This window comes from Thamnophis sirtalis, unplaced genomic scaffold (genome assembly GCF_051295495.1).
Source record: "Thamnophis sirtalis isolate CommonGarterSnake01/CBP01778 unplaced genomic scaffold, rThaSir2_p1.2 scaffold_6, whole genome shotgun sequence".
In the NCBI taxonomy this organism is placed as follows: Eukaryota; Metazoa; Chordata; class Lepidosauria; order Squamata; family Natricidae; genus Thamnophis; species Thamnophis sirtalis.
Genome location: NW_028261386.1, coordinates 31,885,124 through 31,905,398, shown reverse-complemented (window position 1 = coordinate 31,905,398; position 20,275 = coordinate 31,885,124). Strand labels below are relative to the sequence as shown.

The 20,275-nt window shown below is 32.4% G+C and overlaps 1 protein-coding gene across 1 annotated transcript in view; it reads right to left on the bottom strand.

The window, feature by feature from the left end:
* Positions 1-20,275, bottom strand: part of CCDC88A (coiled-coil and HOOK domain protein 88A) — a 74,123-nt gene that overhangs the window by 24,649 nt on the left and 29,199 nt on the right. The window contains 12 exon segments of the mRNA XM_087717510.1: positions 725-886; positions 2,928-3,104; positions 5,178-5,319; positions 7,073-7,200; positions 8,424-8,843; positions 8,846-9,514; positions 10,797-10,934; positions 11,484-11,668; positions 13,572-13,716; positions 14,222-14,368; positions 17,046-17,204; positions 18,194-18,275. Coding sequence (XP_087573636.1) covers positions 725-886; positions 2,928-3,104; positions 5,178-5,319; positions 7,073-7,200; positions 8,424-8,843; positions 8,846-9,514; positions 10,797-10,934; positions 11,484-11,668; positions 13,572-13,716; positions 14,222-14,368; positions 17,046-17,204; positions 18,194-18,275 — 2,554 coding nt within the window.

Here is a 20,275-nt window from a genome sequence, read left to right as displayed (position 1 = left end):
ACTCAGTCCAATCAGAGTAAGGACAATGTCAACCCATGCATGGATGTTATCTCCACCCTTATTGAGAAGCAAGATAGTCGCTATTAAGTATGTAAATGGTCTTTGCTTAATGACTCTAACTGGGATTGCAACTCTGCCACAAAGCAAAATGATTGCTAAGTGGGAAATCAAGTGATTAGGATTATGCTTTTCAGATGGAAAGAGACAAAACTAATCACAACTCAACTTTTGTTTGTCTCCTAATCATGTTTCGGAATGCTGTAGTTCCTACTTATTGCCTTGTACATATTGAAAGCAATGGGATGGCACTGCAGCAAGGTTTAGGAGCTGCAGGCACGTCCCCCCTGTACACCAGAAAGATTTGAAAGAAATTTCAAGAGAGTACTGTAATCTGTTTCCATAGCATGCCCACAGCTCCTAGTCCCACATTGCTGATGTAATTGCATTGCTTTCAATGTGTAAAAGAGCAAACAGCTTACTTTATTGCAGTTTGTTTCTCTCAAATCAAACTGTTCTGAAAGGGGAGGAAAAAAGGACGAAACCACAGGTCAACATAGGATTTGCGTATTGAGTTTAATAGTGATCACATGACTGATGTTGTAAATGGGCTGTAAGATTTTTTTTCCCCAGCACCATTGTAATGTTGGTCACAGAACAAATGGTCAGTAAGCAAGGACTACCTGTACATTTGAATGGAGAAAATATTTATAGATGAAAACAGAACCTGAAGTTTTGCATTTTGGGTTTGCAAGGTTGTATTTTGCTCCTGTAAGGAAACAGTCTGTCTCTGAAGTGCTGTTATCTGAGCTTGCAAATTATTATTCTGTGTCTCAAGTTGCTTTAGCTGTGTTTTCAGGGCTTGCTTCTCTGCCTGCAGAGTTGCATTCTTTAGGAATGAAAAAAAAACAACCACCATATTAAATGCATGTACCTTTTCAGTAAAACAAAACAAAAATCAAAACTTTTAAAATTTTGTATCAAACATTCCAAAATGTGTGAACTTTCAAAACCAGTAAGTTAAAATCACAAAATATAAGCATAACTTAAAAACAGATAATATTTGCGTTAAAACCCCACATTTCAATCTATAATTATAGAGGCATATTTGAACAACACAATATATGATTGAGAGCCAGTGATTAAGGAATAAGGGTAGAAACTGGGAAATCATGAGTTGTAGTCCCAACTTAGACACAAAACCAGTTGGGCTGACCTTGAGGAATTCACTTTCTCTTAACCTTAGAAAGGAAGGTAATGGCAAACCACTTGTGAAAAACTTTGCCACAAAACTACAGGGACTGGTCTGGGCAGTCTCTGAAAATCAGACACAATTGAATGGATGGAAACTAATCAAGGACAGAACCAACCTTAGAACTAAGGAGAAATTTATTGATAATTAGAACAATTAATCGGAGAAATGACTTTCTTCCAGAAGTTATGAGTGGCCCAACACTGGAGGTTTTAAAGAAGAGATTGGACAACCATCTGCCTGAAATGGTGTAGGGTCTCCTGCTTGAGCAGGGTTTTAAACTAGAAGACCTCTAAGATCCCTTCCAACTCTGTTATTCTAGAAGAAAAAAAAGTGCAGAAATGCTGACAAAGCTGGAACTGCAACCAGCCTGTTCTAGTCTTGGCAACAGTTCTGCAGTCTTTTTTTCCTGGCCAGCAGATCTTCTCTGGATCAGAACAGATGAAGAGACTGTATGCTCAGTAAGGCTACTTCTCACTAGGAGGCCTGCAGGACCGAGACCAACTCTGCAAGGAACCTCTTGAGTAATGCTGAGAGATTAGGAAAGGAACATAAAGCTTGAAGTCTCAGGGGAGCCTTTAACTGACACTGAGTTTGACCAAATCCCACTTTCTAAGGCACTTTGACTATAATTATTTAAAGGCTATTAAGTGATCTTTGAAGCACCACTTTTATTGAACTACCGGTCAACATTCATATGGCCAGTGGTAACTGGGCGGGAGGGAGGGGGGAAGAAAACTACGAGAATAAAAAAATTAATTTGTAGCATAAAGCAAAATTAAGAGTTTGGATTATTTTTTTTAATGGACAAAAATATCAGAGGTATTTTGATGGACTTTGTTTATAGAGTACTATGTTTCTTTAAATTAATTAAATTTAAATTAAATTAAATACTACCTACTTCCATTGGGAAGTGTTTTGCTTGGGTTCTCCTAAGAAAATGATTGATGGACTCTTTTAAAGACAAAAAAGGATGATTGTGAAAGGGCATGGACTGCAGAATTCTGAAGAAAGAAGAAAAATAAATTTCTTCTTTTTTATGTTTCTTCATTTTGGACTATAATATGATAAAGATTGTTACTACTCGCTAGAGAAGAGAAGGAAAGAATTGCAGATTGACCAATCTGCTGGAATAACTCCTGAGAATTTATAAAGAGTGAGAAATGCGAAAGGCTGTAACATAGAGGAAAGACTGGTGAATCTGGAGCCAAGGTGGCGCAGTGGTTAAATGCAGCACTGCAGGCTACTGCTAGATCAGCAGTTCAGCGGTTCAAATCTCACCAGCTCAGGGTTGACTCAGCCTTCCATCCTTCCGAGGTGGGTAAAATGAGGACCCAGATTGTTGGGGGCAATATGCTGACTCTCTGTAAACTGCTTAGAGAGGCCTGAAAGGCCTATGAAGCGGTATATAAGTCTACTGCTATTGCTATTGGAGGAAAAAAAATCAGAAGAACACATACTGTCTATGCAGTAGTCAAAAGGAAAGTGGAAGAACAGGAGGGAACCATGCTTGGGCATGCAAACTACAGGCCTGCATCTAACTAAAAACAAATTAAACAAAGCCCACATAGCTCTAGAAAAGTCTTACGTGTAGTCTCTACAAACATATCACCTGTGTAAGATTCACTAAAACCATGAAATGTTTAGCAGTTTCTAGTAAAGCAAATGATATACTTACATTTCTTTCAACTTCAATTAATCTATCTTTAACCTTCAAAAGTTCTCTAGTAGTTTCCTGATTATCTCTTTCCCATTTAGTGACAGGATGACTTTCTTCATCAAGTTTTGAAGAATAACTCTGTACCATTTTCTCCTCCTCTTGTCTTTGCTTGAGGGCTTCATAATTCTTTTTTACCTAAAGATAAATTAGTTCAAATTTTAATATAAAAATTCTACATTTCTACTCTATTTTGCCTTGAAAAGTGTGTGTGTATGTATGTATGTGTGTATGTGTATATGTATGTATGTATATATGTATTGTGTCACAACCCCTGGTATGTCCAAATATGGGAGGAAGCATACTGCTTCCTTTCTCTGTCTATCGGCTCATCACAAGAGACCCAGTAAGGGTATGGCTAGCTGATGAGAGCTAAATAGCTTGAAATAGATCTATACTAGTCTCTCTTTATTTATTTATCAGCACAAATGCAACATATATATATATATATATATATATATATATATATATATATATATATATATATATATATATATATATATATATATATATATATATATATATATATATATATATATATATGTTGAAGCAGTGGACTTCCTTCCATATTTGGGCATACCAGGGGTTGTAACTCTAATTATATATATGTGTGTGTGTGTGTGTGTGTGTGTATGTATATGTATATGTATATATATATATATGTTATATTTATGCTGATAAATAAATAAAGGGAGACTAGTATAGATCTATTTCAAGCTATTTAGCTCTCATCAGCTAGCCATACCCATGTTGGGAATTGAACCTGTGCTCTATTTATTTATCAGCATAAATATAACAAATGTAACAAAAAGGCAACAGTAAAAAATATTGGGTTTCTGTCTGGATGGTCTCTTGTGACGAGCCGAAGACAGAGAGTGGAAGTGTGACCTTCCTCCCATATTTGGGCATACCAGGGGTTGTGACTTTAAATGTATATATATATATATGTGTATATACTTAAAGTCACAACCCCTGGTATGCCCAAGTGTGGGAGGAAGGTCACACTTCCACTCTCTGTCATTAGGCTCGTCACAAGAGTCCATCCAGACAGAAACCCAATATTTTTACTGTTGCTTTTGTTATATTTGTGTTTTTTTTTATATGTGTATATATATATATATATGTGTGTATATATATGTGTGTGTATGTATGTGTGTGTGTGTGTGTATGTATGTATGTGTGTATGTATATGTATGTATATGTATATACACACACTTCATAAAAGCCAGTTAAAGGTTAGGTTGTAAGTCAGGGTAAACTAATTGAACGGAGATTTGAACCTAGATCTCCCCAATTCTAGTCCAATAATATGATCACTATTAAGGCAGCAGGACAATTATTAATTGTCTTTATTTCTATAACAGCCTTTTTGCTGTGAACTGCAAAAATAAACAGGATAAAAATGCAAATAACAACCTGCTCTCGAGATCTGTCACATTATTATAGAAATGTTGAGAATAAGATTTAACACTTCTTGACACTACTTATTGTTGCAGAAAATACTGTATGCAACTATTTAGTATTTATTTAGCCCATATCATGATTTTTTCTAATGATTGCATTGTTAATTATTCCATTATTTCATTTATGATTCATCAAGTACCATACAGACTAATGCATGTCCAGACTACAATCCTATACCCACTATTTGGAGTAAGCTCTACTGAACAAAGATATAGAATTTGGTTTTCAAGCACACAAAAGAACTATACATCTAAATATTCTTATGACTCAATAACTTTTAAACTATATTTTAAATGATCTATAACATTCAAGAATTAATATTAGTATACTATATATTATATATGGTATAATACTAATATACTAATATATTATATATAGTATTAGAAATAGGATGATGCAAAAATTAATACTACCCATCCATTTTAGAGTAATTGGCAGAGTCAATCAAGTGGAGTGAAACCCTTGCAAAAGAGGCAGAAAGAATATAGTGAAAGGTATTCTAGTGAGCTAAGACTTAACAGCTATTCCCCCTTTCCTATTCTGAAAAAAATGAAGAGTTTAATGGTGGAAAAATACAGGTTGTGAAAACTGTATTTTAACAACTCTTTTGCTTTCAAATTAGCAGTGTTTGCAAATAGTAGACATTTTAAATTTATGGATTTGCAGTTTAATAAGTGTAAACTTTTTATGAATTTAAAAATAAGTTGGTGTTATTATATCACAAGATGGGAACACGTCTTAACTTACTATTTTAAGCTCTTGGCGCAGCTGTCGATTGAGATTTGTTGATTCTTCTAAACGAGCTTCCAAAGCAGCAATTTTTTCTTCTTTTATTTCAAGTGATTTCTTCAGTGTGGACTCTAACCTTGACTCCAAAAGTTTGTACTTACTGTTTAATGAAACAATTTTAATGAAGTTCTCATTATCAGTAATTCACTTTTAATAATTCATAACCTTTATGTCAACTTAGTGAATTTGAAAATGCTAAACTGACAGTTTTGGAACATTTATATGTGTGGGGAAAAAACACTGTTCCCACATGTCAAGAGTGGGCATATGTTCAAAGCTAGACCTGAATCTAGTAGGGTCAAGAATTTTTTAGTCACAGTCCCAGTGTTAAAGAAATATGAATACCTATTTTCATATTTCATATTCCACAGCAGAGATAGATTTCTGCCGGTTTGCCCCAGATCAGGCAAACCGGGAGTAGCAGTGTTGGGAGGCTCCACCCACACGCCCGGACACTTCTGCACATGCACAGAAGTGTCACACGAGAGAACCGGTAGTAAAATAAATTGAAACAGCTTTTAATCTGCTCTGGTTTTAATATTGTTGGCCTTTTTTGTACTATATTTTGCATTACAGTTTGATTACTGTAATTTTGTTTGTTTTAAAGGCAACAATTGTTTTATGATATTTGTTGGTGTATATACGTACCAGAATTTAAAAAGTTGATACATTGTAAAAAATGCAACCATGGCACAAATGTCTTAACTACCATAAAACTATTTCAATGTTAGTAAATTGTCTTCTATTCTTCTAAACAATACACTGTAATTACACTTGGAGGAAAAACGTCTAAAATTTCATATTAGCATGGATCCTATTTAACCTGACAATATAAAACATTCAGTATTAAATAAATTTCTTCATTCCACTTTATTCCTCTTCTGATCCAATCGCTAAATTTGCTTCCCCCATACTTCTAACTCTGATCTAATTCTATAGTTGTTAAGAGCTATGGATGGATCAAATAACAGAAGATATATTTTAAAATAGGAAAACCACTGGTATGTTCCTTAAGACTGCATATTGAAAACTTGTTGCAAAATATAAAATACAAAATCATTTAACTTAGAGATAAAATATACTAAACATATATACTATATATTAATTGCTGGTAATAACCGACTGCAGGACCAATTATTACTCTCAATTGACAGAAATAGTACTGTATTTTTCGGAGTATAAGATGTACCAGAGTATAAGACGCACCAAGATTTTGAATAGGCAATTTTTTAAAAAAAGTTTTTGCATTCTCCAGACCTCCCAAAAACAGCCTGTTTTTCATGAAAACAGGCCCGTGTTATTTAAAAAAAAAGGCATGATTAGCTTTCAGGTGGCTCCTGGGGGCTGGAGGACAAAATTAAGCAAAAACTGGCCCATTTTCTTACACTCCAAAAAATACAGCAGTCAGAAGCTGAAATTCTGCCTTTCTTAACCACCTTTCCCCCATTTTCACAGGTATATCCTTCAAGCAAAGGATATACCATACAAATATTACATTTGCAGATATAGCAAGCTAAGGATAATCAAATTATTTTCAGAGGTTGTGCTTATTTGCCTGAAACTGAACTGAAAAGAGTTTTCTTATTACTACGCTCCAGAATCTAAATTTCTAAAACCATCACCATTTTAAAAAATGTGATACATTTTTCGTTATCCTTGCACAAACACCACAGAGAAACTTCATTTCTTTATTAATGTACAGCATTTCTTATAATAAAAATCTGACTAGGAGACTGAAAGAAGTGCCTATTTTCTGAAAGATATGTGAGCAATAGATCCTTAAAAAAACAACACGGGAGAAATATCTTGAGTTTCCATCAATCTAATCCAGAATGTCTTTTACATATTCATACCTGTCATCAGTACTCTGCTCATCATGTAAGAGACGTTCCTTGTTTAAACCTATCTTTTCAAGTTCATGTGTAAGTTTTTCTAAGTCATTATTCATCTGCTGTGTCTTCAGTTTTTCATTCACCAAATCCTTAAAACAAAAGAATTGATTGAACAAATGTTTGTTATAATATATAACAAGAGACACAGATTTTCAGAAAGTGATTCCTAGAAAGGTTCCTATACAACTCACATTTGTTTTACAAATGTACAAAATCTGTCAAATTTGTTTAGTGTAAATAAAACAAGATGGATACAGAAAAGAGATAACTGTCTTTCAAACCACCTTCAATTCTCTCTCTCCCTCCCTCCCTCTCTCTTTTATTGGAAAAGACTCTGATGTTGGGAAATATTGTAGGCAAAAGGAGAAGGGGATAGCAGAGGATGAGATGATTAGATAGTGTCACTGAAGCAATGAATATGAATTTGGGCAAACATTGGGTGACAATGGGGTGTGTGTGGCATGTTATGGTCTATAGGGTTGTAAAGAGTCTGGTTCAACTTAGCAACTGAACAACGACGACGATTCTGTTCACTATGGACAAACAAATTACAAGTATGGTTTCCTAATACCACTGTGTTTAATTCAATATGTTGTTTAAAAAAAAACTGACTCCATTATTTCTTTTTATTAACACAGCAGGATGATGTTTGATTGGTCTCACAATTAAGTAGCTTTTTTGTAATGTCGATCAGAATAGATTACAGTATAATTTTCACTGTTCCTACTGTTGTTTTATAGCAAAATAGCTGTGACTTCAGGATAAAGCAAAGTTGCATATCCTCTTTGTCAATTAACTAAGTGCACAATGTTAGGAAACAATAAGAACCTGAAAAAGCAAGGAAGAAGCTATTACTTAATTTTGAAGGGAGACAACTTATATATGTCACAATATAGCCTTGGAGAAAGTGATTGTTATATGAAAGAAATGTAGTTAAGTGTCAATTTATTCCATTAAAAAAATCCTTTCAAGAAACGCCCAATAGCAATATGAAGCTATGGTGTGGAAAGAACCAAAGTGCAAGTACTCGGAGAATTGACAGATCTAACTAAAGAAAAAAATAAATAAAATGATTCTGATTTACATATTATACGGAAGCTCATAAAATAGTACAAACTTAAGTGTCTTAAAACATCTACACAATATTTCTGAATCTGAGTTTATAAAGAGCTTTTAACATTCAGTCTAAATAAATTAAAATACAAATAATTTCTGATTAGTAAATTATTGTGGAAATAACATTGATATATAACTAACACATTACAGCTACGTTCCTGTTTATGAGAGCATATCATGCAATAATGAACATTACCTCACGTAATGTGACAAGTGTTTTTTTGTCAATAGTAGCTCTTTTTACAAGCTCTTTATTTTCCTTTTCCGCTTCTTTTAGACGAATAGATGCTTCTTTACATAAACCAATTTCTTTAAAGAGTGACTTGTTCTCTTTTTCCAGGTGACCTATTTTCACATTATTTTCTTCTAGTGTGTTATCCATAATATCTGCTTGCTGCCTGAGTCTTTTATTCTCTTTCTCTAGCTGTTTCTTATCTTTTTCTAGCTGGGTTGTCTCTTGCTCCAAAAGTTTATTCTCTTTTTCTAATTTTTCTAAACGTTTACTGGAGATTTTGAGTTCCTCAAGATTTTTTTGCAGGGTTTGATTTTCTGACTCCAGTTCTTGTAATTCACTTTCTAGATGTTGAATCTTTTTGTTAGATGTTGAATCTTTTTGTTATTGTTTTCTAGGGTTTTCTGCAACCTTTGATTTTCTGTATCCAAGCCTTGATAACTCACTTCTAAACGTTCTGTCTTTTTAAAGGATGTTTTCATAAGATCCAGGCTCTTCTGTAGCTGGCCTTTCTCACTTTCTAGTTCTTTATTTTCTAGTTCTAATTGAGCCATCTTGATGTTGGTACTCTTCAAAGATTCAACAGATCTTCTGAGTTCTAAGTTTTCTTCATCAAGTTGTGCATTCTCTTTCTCTAAGGACTCTAATTGAAAGCTGAGATTTTTCAGGCTGTCTAAAGTCTTTTTCAGCTTTCTGTTTTCAACATCTAGACTGGAATTCTCTTGTTCTAAAGAATCAATTTTTTCACATGTAATTTTTAAGTTAGTAATTCTTTTTTGTAATAGTTCATTTTCTTTTTCAAGATGATGAACTTCTTTCTCCAGCTCATCCACTCTTTCTTCCCTTTCTTTATAATGTTCTAACTCTTTTTTCATTTGCTTTTTTTCAAATTCTATTTTACTTAGTTTGCTGCTTGTCTCCTTGATGGATTCATGGAGAATTTTATTTTCCTTCTCAATATCTTTTACTCTTGCTTCAGCACTGATTTGTGAACGTTGTCGAAGTGAAGTTACAGTTTGATTCAAGTGTTCAATTTCCTGTTCCAGGATTTTAATCTAATTCATTGAAATAAAAATACAAGTTTAAATCAGCCATGGGTATTTTGTATTTAGATAATATAAGAGTTCTAAGAGTTAAGATTTGAAAGGATGCATTTTACAGTCTAAATTATAAAACTAAGTTTTGACCTGCAGTGAGGCAGATATATTATTTTATCACTCTATACCTATTTCAATTCAAACATCTCATTTTCAAATCTGTAGAGGGCAGGCATTTCAAGAAACTAGTGGAGTTCTATCTTAAGCATTTTATCAGTTTCATCAACAGGAAGGTTTCCTTTCATAAAGAACTAGTGTCAGAGAGCTAAAACATTGGAAGGAGGACTTTTTGATCAAAGATTGTAAGAGTTTGGCTTAGTCTTTAACTCTTTACACTTTAACAAAAAAGAAAAAAAAAGAAAAAATCTGGATAAAAACATTATTATCAAATCAAATTATTTCTTGAATTAGTCAAGAAAAAAGGCTTGAACTATTCTGTTTGAATAAAAACCCAACAGTTACACACTTTAGGGATAGTGAGCAAATTTTCTGGACAGATTCCTTCCCACTTTAGAACAAATGGAATCATCTGTTTCTTCAAGGAATGTACATGTATTCTAGTTAATCTGATATCAAAGAGAAGGGTTGCCGGCTCACTGAAAGGCTAATCATTAATGCATATGGTTTCTGTCTCTTGCCTTCTTTTGTACCCTATGGAAAAGGCTAGTTCTCAGGAAACTGACAATTTAAGATTTAAACACAAAGACATATAAATAATAAAAAGAAATTAAAACTATTCATATAAAAACCACAGTAGGAAAACTAGATCAATATTCATTTATTTATATAATATATTCTAAAATATATGATTAATATTGCTGTAAAAATCTAAAACCAATGAAATATCTGCTGATTTCTTGAAACTATAGCATATAGGATTGCAGTCCGAAACTCTCTCAAATTATTTTAAGGATTTAATTTTTTTAAAACATGAAAGAAAACTCAAGGAAGAATTCTAATTATTCATGACATTTCAGAATGAGTTTGCACAATCTTAGAAGATTTTGAAATATTGTGAAGTTTAGGGGACAATATTTGTTTTTGTTGTTGAATTCTGAAAATATAGAATGTTGTTGATTGCTGATATTATACAGAAAAGAAGTTGTACAAAAATCATTCTCTTCTACTTATGACAGTTTCTGTTAGATTAAGAACATTTTATCAAAATTCCAGAGAATATAATCCTTATTATTTAAATGCACAAACCTCAATAAAACAAATATCTGTGTATATTATGTACCTGTCTCTCTGAATTTTCTCTCAAAGTTTCAATTGTTTTTTCAAGCTGTGCTTTCTCTTTCATGAGATCTTTGCAAAGATTTTGACTACTCTGGTGACTTTGTTTCTCTTCAATAAATTCATTCTTCAGTCCTTCCAGCTGTAAGGAAATTAATTAAATTTAAATTTTGAAGTGAAAGCATATAGCTTTGAAGGAACAGATTAAATAATATTTTCCTATATCAAAATTCTATCAGAAATGAAATTTTAATAAAAGAAATTCACTTTGCAGCCTTCTTTATATTCAGTCCTCATAAATCTCTATCACAACATATTTACACATATTGTTACTTAGCTTCACTTTCATTCATTCACCTGCCCACCCTTGTGTTCTCTTCCTTCTCTATTTTCTCTGCAAAATTATATATTAATCGAAAGTCCTAATGAATGCTATTTACTTACAAAAGAATTGATACTAAAATCCCTCCCCTGCAAAAATGAAATATTATTCCACTAAGACATCCAGTAAAATTGACCAGATTTCTACTGACTAGAGTATTGTTATACACAATAGAATAAACAGAAACAGCAACAGGCAGTTAAGTGTAAGGTAACAGCATTGTCCTTTGGATATATTAACAAAAGCTAAATTTATAGAGTATTACGTGTATATAATATCTTTCTAGCAGAATCATAAAATAACTGATACCTTTTTATTTAGCCTTTGATTTTCTCTTTCCATTTTCATTAGTTTTGAGTTATTGCCTTCTACAGAACCCATTGCATGTTGTAATTCTTCTACTGTTTTTAATAAAGTTTGGTTTTCCATTTCTAGTTTTAATAATCTACTTGATGTTAGTTCATTTACTTCATGACCAAGTGATTTCTGTGGCACTGTTGAATTAAAATGGAAGATAAAAAGAATAAGTTGTTATCTAAACTATTACTTATATATAATTGGAAAAGGACAGAGCTGTATAAAGAACAGAGCTTCAGCTACTGTTTACTTTTTTCAAAAACTAATATAAATACTAAACCTAAATAATTACTTTAATAAATGTTTTCCCAACCTGAAATTGAGCCTCAGTAGTATGGACCAAGCATCACGACTTTTTATTAATAAAAATATAATTATAAAGATTATCCTGAATAACAAATATTAATATGCATAAAGTATTTTCAAAAATAACTTTACAATCTAAACAAAATCAATAATGTACAATTGGATACTTCATTTCATTTGCTGTGAGACTGCATACATCCACTTTCTTGGATTCCATTGCATTCCACATTTGAAAAAATATTATTTAGAGGCATTTTTTCAAGATGGGCAGATACAAACATTTAAAATATAATAATAATAATAATAATAATAATAATAATAATAATAATAATAATAATAATAATAATAGTAGTAGTAGTAGTAGTATCGCAGCGGCCAGTTGTTTCACCGGATTTGGCATTGGTTACTAGTCGGGCCCTACCCAGGGGCCTAGGACATATAATAATAATAATAATAATGAAGCAAACAGTTGAAGAAGAAAAACATGCACTGGCTGATTATTTAAAAGAAAGTCAAGAACATCTATTAATTGAAGTAAAGAACAAAAATCTACTGAAGGCCCAACAGACGAAACAAGAATACAGAAAACATGTGATAAAATCAAGAATGGAGAGTTGGCAGAACAAAGCACTGCATGGCCAATTTCTGGAAAAAATAAAAGATAAAGTGGACAGTGAACAAACTTGGTTATGGTTAACAACAGGTACATTAAAGAAAGAAACAGAGTCACTAATCCTGGCTGCGCAAGAACAAGCTATCCGCACCAATGCCATTAAGGCCAAAATCGAAAAATCCTCTGATGATGCCAAATGCAGACTTTGCAAAGAAGCTGATGAAACTATTGATCACATACTCAGCTGCTGTAAAAAAATCGCGCAGATTGATTATAATTTGTGGCACAATTCAGTAGCACAAATGATCCATTGGAATTTGTGCAAAAATTATAATATTAAAACAGCAACAAACTGGTGGGAACATCAGCCTGAAAAAGTCACCGAAAATCAGATGGTCAAGATCTTGTGGGATTTTCGCATACAAACGGACAAAATACTGGCGCATAATACACCAGATATCACACTGGTTGAGAAAAATAAAACTAATATAGTTTTATAGACATCATAGACAATCATAGACATCGCAATACCAGGTGATAGCAGGGTCACCGAGAAGGAACATGAAAAAATCGCAAAATACCAGGACTTAAAAATCGAAATTCAACGACTATGGCACAAACCAGCAGTAGTAATTCCAGTGGTAATTGGCACACTGGGTGCTATTCCAAAAGCACTGGAATTACATTTAAAACAGTTAAAAATCGACAAAATCACCATCAGTCAAATGCAAAAAGCCGCACTGCTTGGATCTGCACACATATTACGAAAATACGTTATGACGTCCTAGGCCCCTGGGTGGGGCCCGACTAGTAACCAATGCCAAATCCGGCGAAACAACTGGCCGCTGTGATACAATTGTATAATAATAATAATAAAAACAACAACAATAACAATAATAGTAATAAAAATAAAAAAAATAAAAAATGCTAATAACAATCAAAATTAGCAGGTAGCAAGTATTCCTCTGAACGAACCAGTCTGGATATTACTTTTTTCAAATAACCATGTATTTGGGTTCCTTGAAGGAAAATTGAGAAATATTTGAAACAGTCTTTAAAGAATTTGAATGTTAAACTGCTCATATACTAGTTGGACAACAAATAAGTATAACTTTAGCTACCTTCGGAAATTTCTGATGATCTGTTTATCTGTTCAAGTTCCCAGCCTAAATGTAGTGATTCATCCATACTTTGCTTCTGAGCCATTTCTAGTGACATATTTTCCTCCATAAGTTCCTCAATTTTCTTCCGATCCATATCACGTTCCTTAAAAAATAGTTTCATATAAGCTTTCTTTAAAACCTCCTCTCAAAAGGCAATCACATATGTTTTAGTAATCAAATTTTAGCCTAATGCTACTGCTTGAATCTTCAACTTTATTAGTGAAACTACAATAAGTTATTGGCAGCACAAAAACAACAAAATTAAATCTAATGCATGCATACAATGCTTATACAGATAGTCCTCAACTTAAGACCACAATGGAGCCCAAAATTTATGTTGAGACATTTGTTAAGTGAGTTTTGTTCCATTTTACAACTTTTCTTGCCACAATTGTTAAGTGAATCACTGCAGTTGTTAACTTAGTTTTACCATTAGCTTTGGGAACTATGGGAACTGATGTTATAAGTTGGTGTGGTCAATGATGGCATGCCTTATGACTCCATTGCTTAGTGATGGAGTTCCCAGTCCCAATTACCATTGGCAATTGAAGACTAGCTGTAATTTTATTCTAAAAAGTAACTTTTTCTATCCCATCCTGTATGCTTACCATCTCCATATCGTGGAGTTTAGCTTTTAATTGCAGATTCTCCTTTTCCAATTCATGCAATTTATCAGAACGGGCTCGGGTTCCCTCTAACTGATCTTCCAACATTGTCTTTGTTTCCAGTAATACTTGATTATCTTCTTTTAACTCCTACCATAATAAGTGAAAAATATGAAACTGACAATCAAATAAGAAACAAAATAGTAAAAACAATAAAATGGCACAATCAAGCAAAAAAAACCCTACTTGTTATATTTTACATAAATTAATGTAACTATTTAAGAAAAATACATATGACAGAATAAAATTCTAAAGACATTATTCTAAATCTAGATGCAAAACTAATCCAATACTTTTCGAATTTTAGAGAACCATATTTAAAAATTGAACTCCAAAATTCCCACAAGTAAAATAAATAGGGAAATGTGGAAAGTAACTGATAATAACTACAGAACAAAGGAACAAAATATTTCTTGCTTTAAATGCATAGTATATTAACAATACCCTTTGAAATCTGATTTATAGTTGACCTCTGGGGAAGTAATGGTGGACTGAAAACCACTACATTTTTAGTAGAGTTGATGACTGTGGCAGAAAGTGGAGTGAGTGAATGAATTGACTTCGTGAACTCCTCTCCAGATTAAGAGGAGAATTTGGGATTGCCCAGAATGCTCCTTATAGGTGCTCCTTGTGATGAGACTGTAAAACTATGGTTTCCAGCAGGTTTTGGAAGCCATGAGAGTCAACTCTATCCAAGCAGTGGTTTGGAGCCTTCAAAAGGATGCTAGATTTCTCCACTTCTTATCTTAATCACCTTTACTGGAAATGGCTTGTAAATTGCTTTTTGGATATGAAGATCCTTCATAAGGACAAGTTTCATTATAACAATGATTTCCCATCAGTCTGCAGTGAAAAATGTTTTATGTAAGCTTAAAACTTAAAGAAGAGCTTTTTTATTTGGAATAAGCAGCAAAAGGGTGATTAGAATGTTAAGTTTGGAATGCTTTTGAAAAGACTAAGGGACCTGAAAATAAGATTTTAAAATATTTATAAGACAGCATCCTGTAGTTTGTTTAAAGTATTATTAAAATATATGAAGATTTTTAGTTTAAATGCAAGAAATCTCTCCCTGGGAAAAATGTGCTGATAAGACCTTGAAGGCTGGTTAATAGATATCACCAGAAATAGTTAAGGATTATAAAAAAGGAGAAGAGTCACTAATATAGAATGGAGAAAAATATTTTAACTCTGGAAGAATTCAAGAATATCTGACAACATACCCAGAACTTTCCCTTTAGACTATTTTATATAATAAAAATGAGCTTAAAAGAGACAGAAGAGAATATAACTGTTTTGGCTGTTTTGATTATTGGTTTAAAATTGATAGGACCCAACAATAATATAGGTAATCTTTCACTTACGACCACAATTGAGCCCAAAATTTCTGTTCTAAGTGAGACATTTGTTAAATGAACTTTATCCCATTTTATGACCTTTCTTGCCACAGTTTGTTAAGTGCATCACTGCACTTGTTATGTTAATAGCTTCCCCATTGACTTTGCTTGTAAGAAGATTGCAACAGGATCAAATGATCCCAGGACATTGTAACCATCACAAATATGAATCAGTTTTCATGTGCCTGAATGTTTATCATGACGATGTCACAAAGGTCATAAGTGTGGAAAACAGTCTTAAGTAACTTTTTTCAGTGCCGTTGTAACTTCAGTCACTAAACGAACTGTTGTAAGTCAAGGACTACCTGTAATGACAAAGAAATTATACGGAACCTGCAAATGAACTTGGCTGAGATTTTAATAGTTAAAAGGGAAACACAAATAATAAACCTAAGATGACTTAGATACGTGGAATTTTTACTCAAGTGACTTGGAAAAATTTCTTTGGATTTACAAAGTCATATGTTATATTTATGAAGGAATTCCTGAGAAAAATAGAGACATTATCTAAAAAGTACAAACTTCAATATCTTATTTATTAGCTTATATGTTAGCTTATTTGACCAAGGTAAAATGTATATTATTCTTTTTTTCTGATATTAATAGGTTTTTCTTGACTAGCAATGAATGATAATGCTTTAAAGATTTGTTTATAGATAAGACTTAGGAAGAAAAGAGTTTTTCTTGCTTTTTTAAAGAAAGTGATAAGCTATAGTATTAATATTGAATATAAAAAATGATAATAAATTAATTTGTAGGATATCATTTGAAGAAATTAACGATTAAAATTTTTAATGTTTCATTGGCTCCTAATGGAGTTTTTCTTGATTAAATGATGAGGTTTTAAAAGATTTGTTTACAGAATAAACAAATAAAACATGGCAAGAAGAATTTTTTGCTTTGTATTTTTTGAGAAAATGATAAGGTACTTTGTAAAGGAAGGAAATATAAAGTGTTTCATTTTTTTAAAGTTAAAATATATGCAGTGTTATTTCTGATAGACCATCATTAAAATAATCTTTTTCTAATTAAAATTGAATGACATGGCTCTATCTGCTCATAGATAGAAGAGATATGGAATTAGACTTTTGACTAAAATATTAGAGAAGGTGTTCAATTACTGAAAATGCTTGTCTTAATGAATGGAAAAGCTATTTTTCCTACATTTTTTCAGCTTTTCTTTTCTTTTACATTTTTTTTCATTTTTCCTTCCTCCTTTTTTTACTAATAAGAGAATGCATATTTTTTTTAGACCTGTAACCTAAAACAAGATCAGCACAAACACAGAATTATATTAAAATAATACCTTGATTCATGTTAGAAACATAATCAGTAAAAAAATAAACATACATATATTTTAAAATGTTAATTACCTCTATTCTAGCCTTGTAAAATTCAATATCGTGTAGCCTTTCTTTATATCGGCTGAGTTCACTTTCAAGCTTGTCAACCCGGATTGCCTTCTCTCTGAGAACATCAAGTTCATCCCGATACACTCTGGCAGATCGGGCATCTGAAAGTAAACTCATATTCTAGCAAATAAGACAAAATATATGTTAGTGTTTATGAAAAAAGTGATTGTACAGAAGGCAAGAATAATATTATATATTAACGTAAAATTGCACAGATATAATTGTGCATGGAAAAGGGGAACTAGTAAACATTAGCTTTTATTCAGAATACAAAATCAATAAATAACACAATTTATATCTGGATTTGTATAAGCATTCTTCTTTCTAACAACATCGCATTCATTTTTGTAACCATCTTTTCAAGATCATAAATGATCTTGAGCATAAATGATCTTTGAGCATTGATTTTATTCGGATAGAATAAATTTCATCAAAACTCTATAACTAGGAACCCTAATTCCCACAGTAAGCCTATAAGGGACATGGGTGGTTCTTAAATATGACAAATAAATGAATAAAAATTCATACATGATGAAAAAGATGGGGAATTATTAAATACATATAATGTTAAAAATTATGTTTTCCTTAATGTATTATTCATTTAGCTATACTATCTGCTCTTTGAAATGGGCAATTCAAATATCTAATAAATTAGAATGTTTTCTTTTAGAGATCAAATGTTTACTTTTAAGATATTATATTAGTTCTGATAATGAGGAAAAATATAACATAGAAAAATATTATAGACAAAAAGAATGTGTATAGAACATATTGTCACTTTTTTCTAAATTCTTCCAAAGATATAAATAAAAGTGGATGGAAGCTGCATTCAGCAGATACCTCCTTTCCTAAATGTAAATTGATTTGTTAAGGTTTAAATATAGTACATGAAAATTTTCTAAAACTAAAAAACAAAACCAGAATATAACAAATACACTGGTCAATACCAGTAATTTTATGATTTTAAGTTTAAGATCCTATGGCCATTATTTAGTTGAAATCTGCTTAATTAAGACCCACTGTTCGAAACATGTATCATTAATAGAACTGATAAATACAAGCAAGTACATTTCATGTCAACAAAACAGTTTAACCCATGATTCACAAACCTCTTGTTGAAGTCGCTTTAATTCAGTTTCATTCTGTTCAAATTCTTGCTTACAATCCAGCAACTGTTCAGTCTTTTCCTCACTAAAAACAACAGAAATATTTTATTTACAGATATAAAAAGCTTTATTTACACTCCAGTTAATAATTAAAGGAAACTGCACCAGCAAGTCTTAATAAGTTGACTAAAATGATAAAAATAAAGCAGTGATTAAGAATGGATTGAAATATTGCTAAATTCCTTCCCTCTGGTGATTTTTGCTCTCTTGATTTCCTCCAGTTACATCAAAGTACTTCAAATCTGAAAAAGAGCTTGAGAGCGAACACACAAGACAAAGCATATAAATTCTGGATTCTCTAAATCTCTGTTCCTAATTATTGCTGTCTCCCAAAGCTGCTTTTTTATTTTGTTTACTTATTTTAAATAATAGTGAAACGTATGTACTTGCTCATTAACAACAGTTGAATCCCTAATTAATACCACAGGTTGAGAAGATTTATATCCATTATACACATACTTCATTATTCTCTAACAACAGTTCTTCAGTCTATCCTCCCTGCAGATGTACAGCATAAATGAGTCAATTTTCTTCCTTGGAAAAAAACCAGTTATATAGAACTTCATTATAGATTCTGATTTTGATTAATTTGAGTAATTTTTGAGTCCTTCAAAAGCAATATTTTCTCCATATTAAGACATTCTCTTTCCCCTTCTAATTATACAGTAATAGTTAACATTAACTTACAAATCTTGGGTAATTTATTGTTGGATCCAGTTTCACATTTACTCCTGTATTTAATAAAAGTTAGATTAAATATTCAACAAGCAGTGTGCAAAATTAATTAATGTGGGAATTGACTGCTCTGGAGAACTCTGGGACATTTCATATCACTCTAGTCCAGTAGCCCCCAACCTTTCGTGCCCAACCATGGAGAGAGGTTTTTCCATGGACCAAAGGGTGCATAATTTGTGTGCTGTCTTCATCCTGCAGGTGGGGTTTTGCTTGTTTGTGTGACCCTGTTTCTGGCATGTCATGGTCCAGTGACAGTCCACAAACTGGAGGTTGGGGACCTCTGCTCTAGTCTAAACTCCCACACTTCCTCCTCTTCTATGCTTTTACTGGGATTTGGTAGTTTTCAGAAAAGCAAAACTTAGAAGTAATTTGATAATGGACACCTTTTGCATATTTCTAATTCTACAATTCAGTACCAGAGAGGTCACATATTGTAAAATGATTATGGCACACAAGATTTAAAATAATATATACAGTTTCCGTTTTGAAACATGAATATCAAAATAGAAAATATTTTGTAATAACCATTCTTTATTATCATTGTTTGATATCAGTGAAGCATTAGAAGAATCTGCAATTGTAAATTAGATAAAACAGAGGACACTAGTAGTACCTTGAAAAAAGCTGCTCATGCAATGGATTTTCCACACACCCCTTTATTCTAAAGCTTTCCATTTTACCTCAGAAAGCCTGAAGGGAATCAACAAAGTTCCGACATGAGGAATATGGGGAAATGAAACATATAAACATATAAAGTTTGTGCAAATTCCTTGGGCCTTTCATTTAAGACTCCTTAAAAGAAATTTGAGAAAGATTGATTGGGAACAGTTGTGGAGGGTTCAGAAAGCCCCTTTGTACTTTGTTATGACAAGGAAAGAGAAGTTGAAATAGAACCGACCATCACTGAGGAAGAGATCATGTAGGCAATGAGCCAACTGCCAAACCACAAGACTCCAGTTGTTGACACCATCCCTGTATCATTCACAGTCATTAGATACCTGTGCCAGAAAATTTAGGAAATCAACACATGGCTGAAAAAGGGTGACTCTAAAGATTGTTCCAATTATTGTATAATTACGATCATTCTTCACATCAGCAAGATTTTGCTTAAAATAGAACAAGATCTAGTAAGAACCATCCAAAGGGAATTACCATATTTCTAAGCTGGCTTCTGAAAGGGTCGTAGCACAAACACCCATGTTGCAAATCTTCACAATAGAAGATTTGCAGATCACAGAAGAAATCTTGTGAATATCAAAAGATCATTTACATGTGTTTCGTCAGTTACAA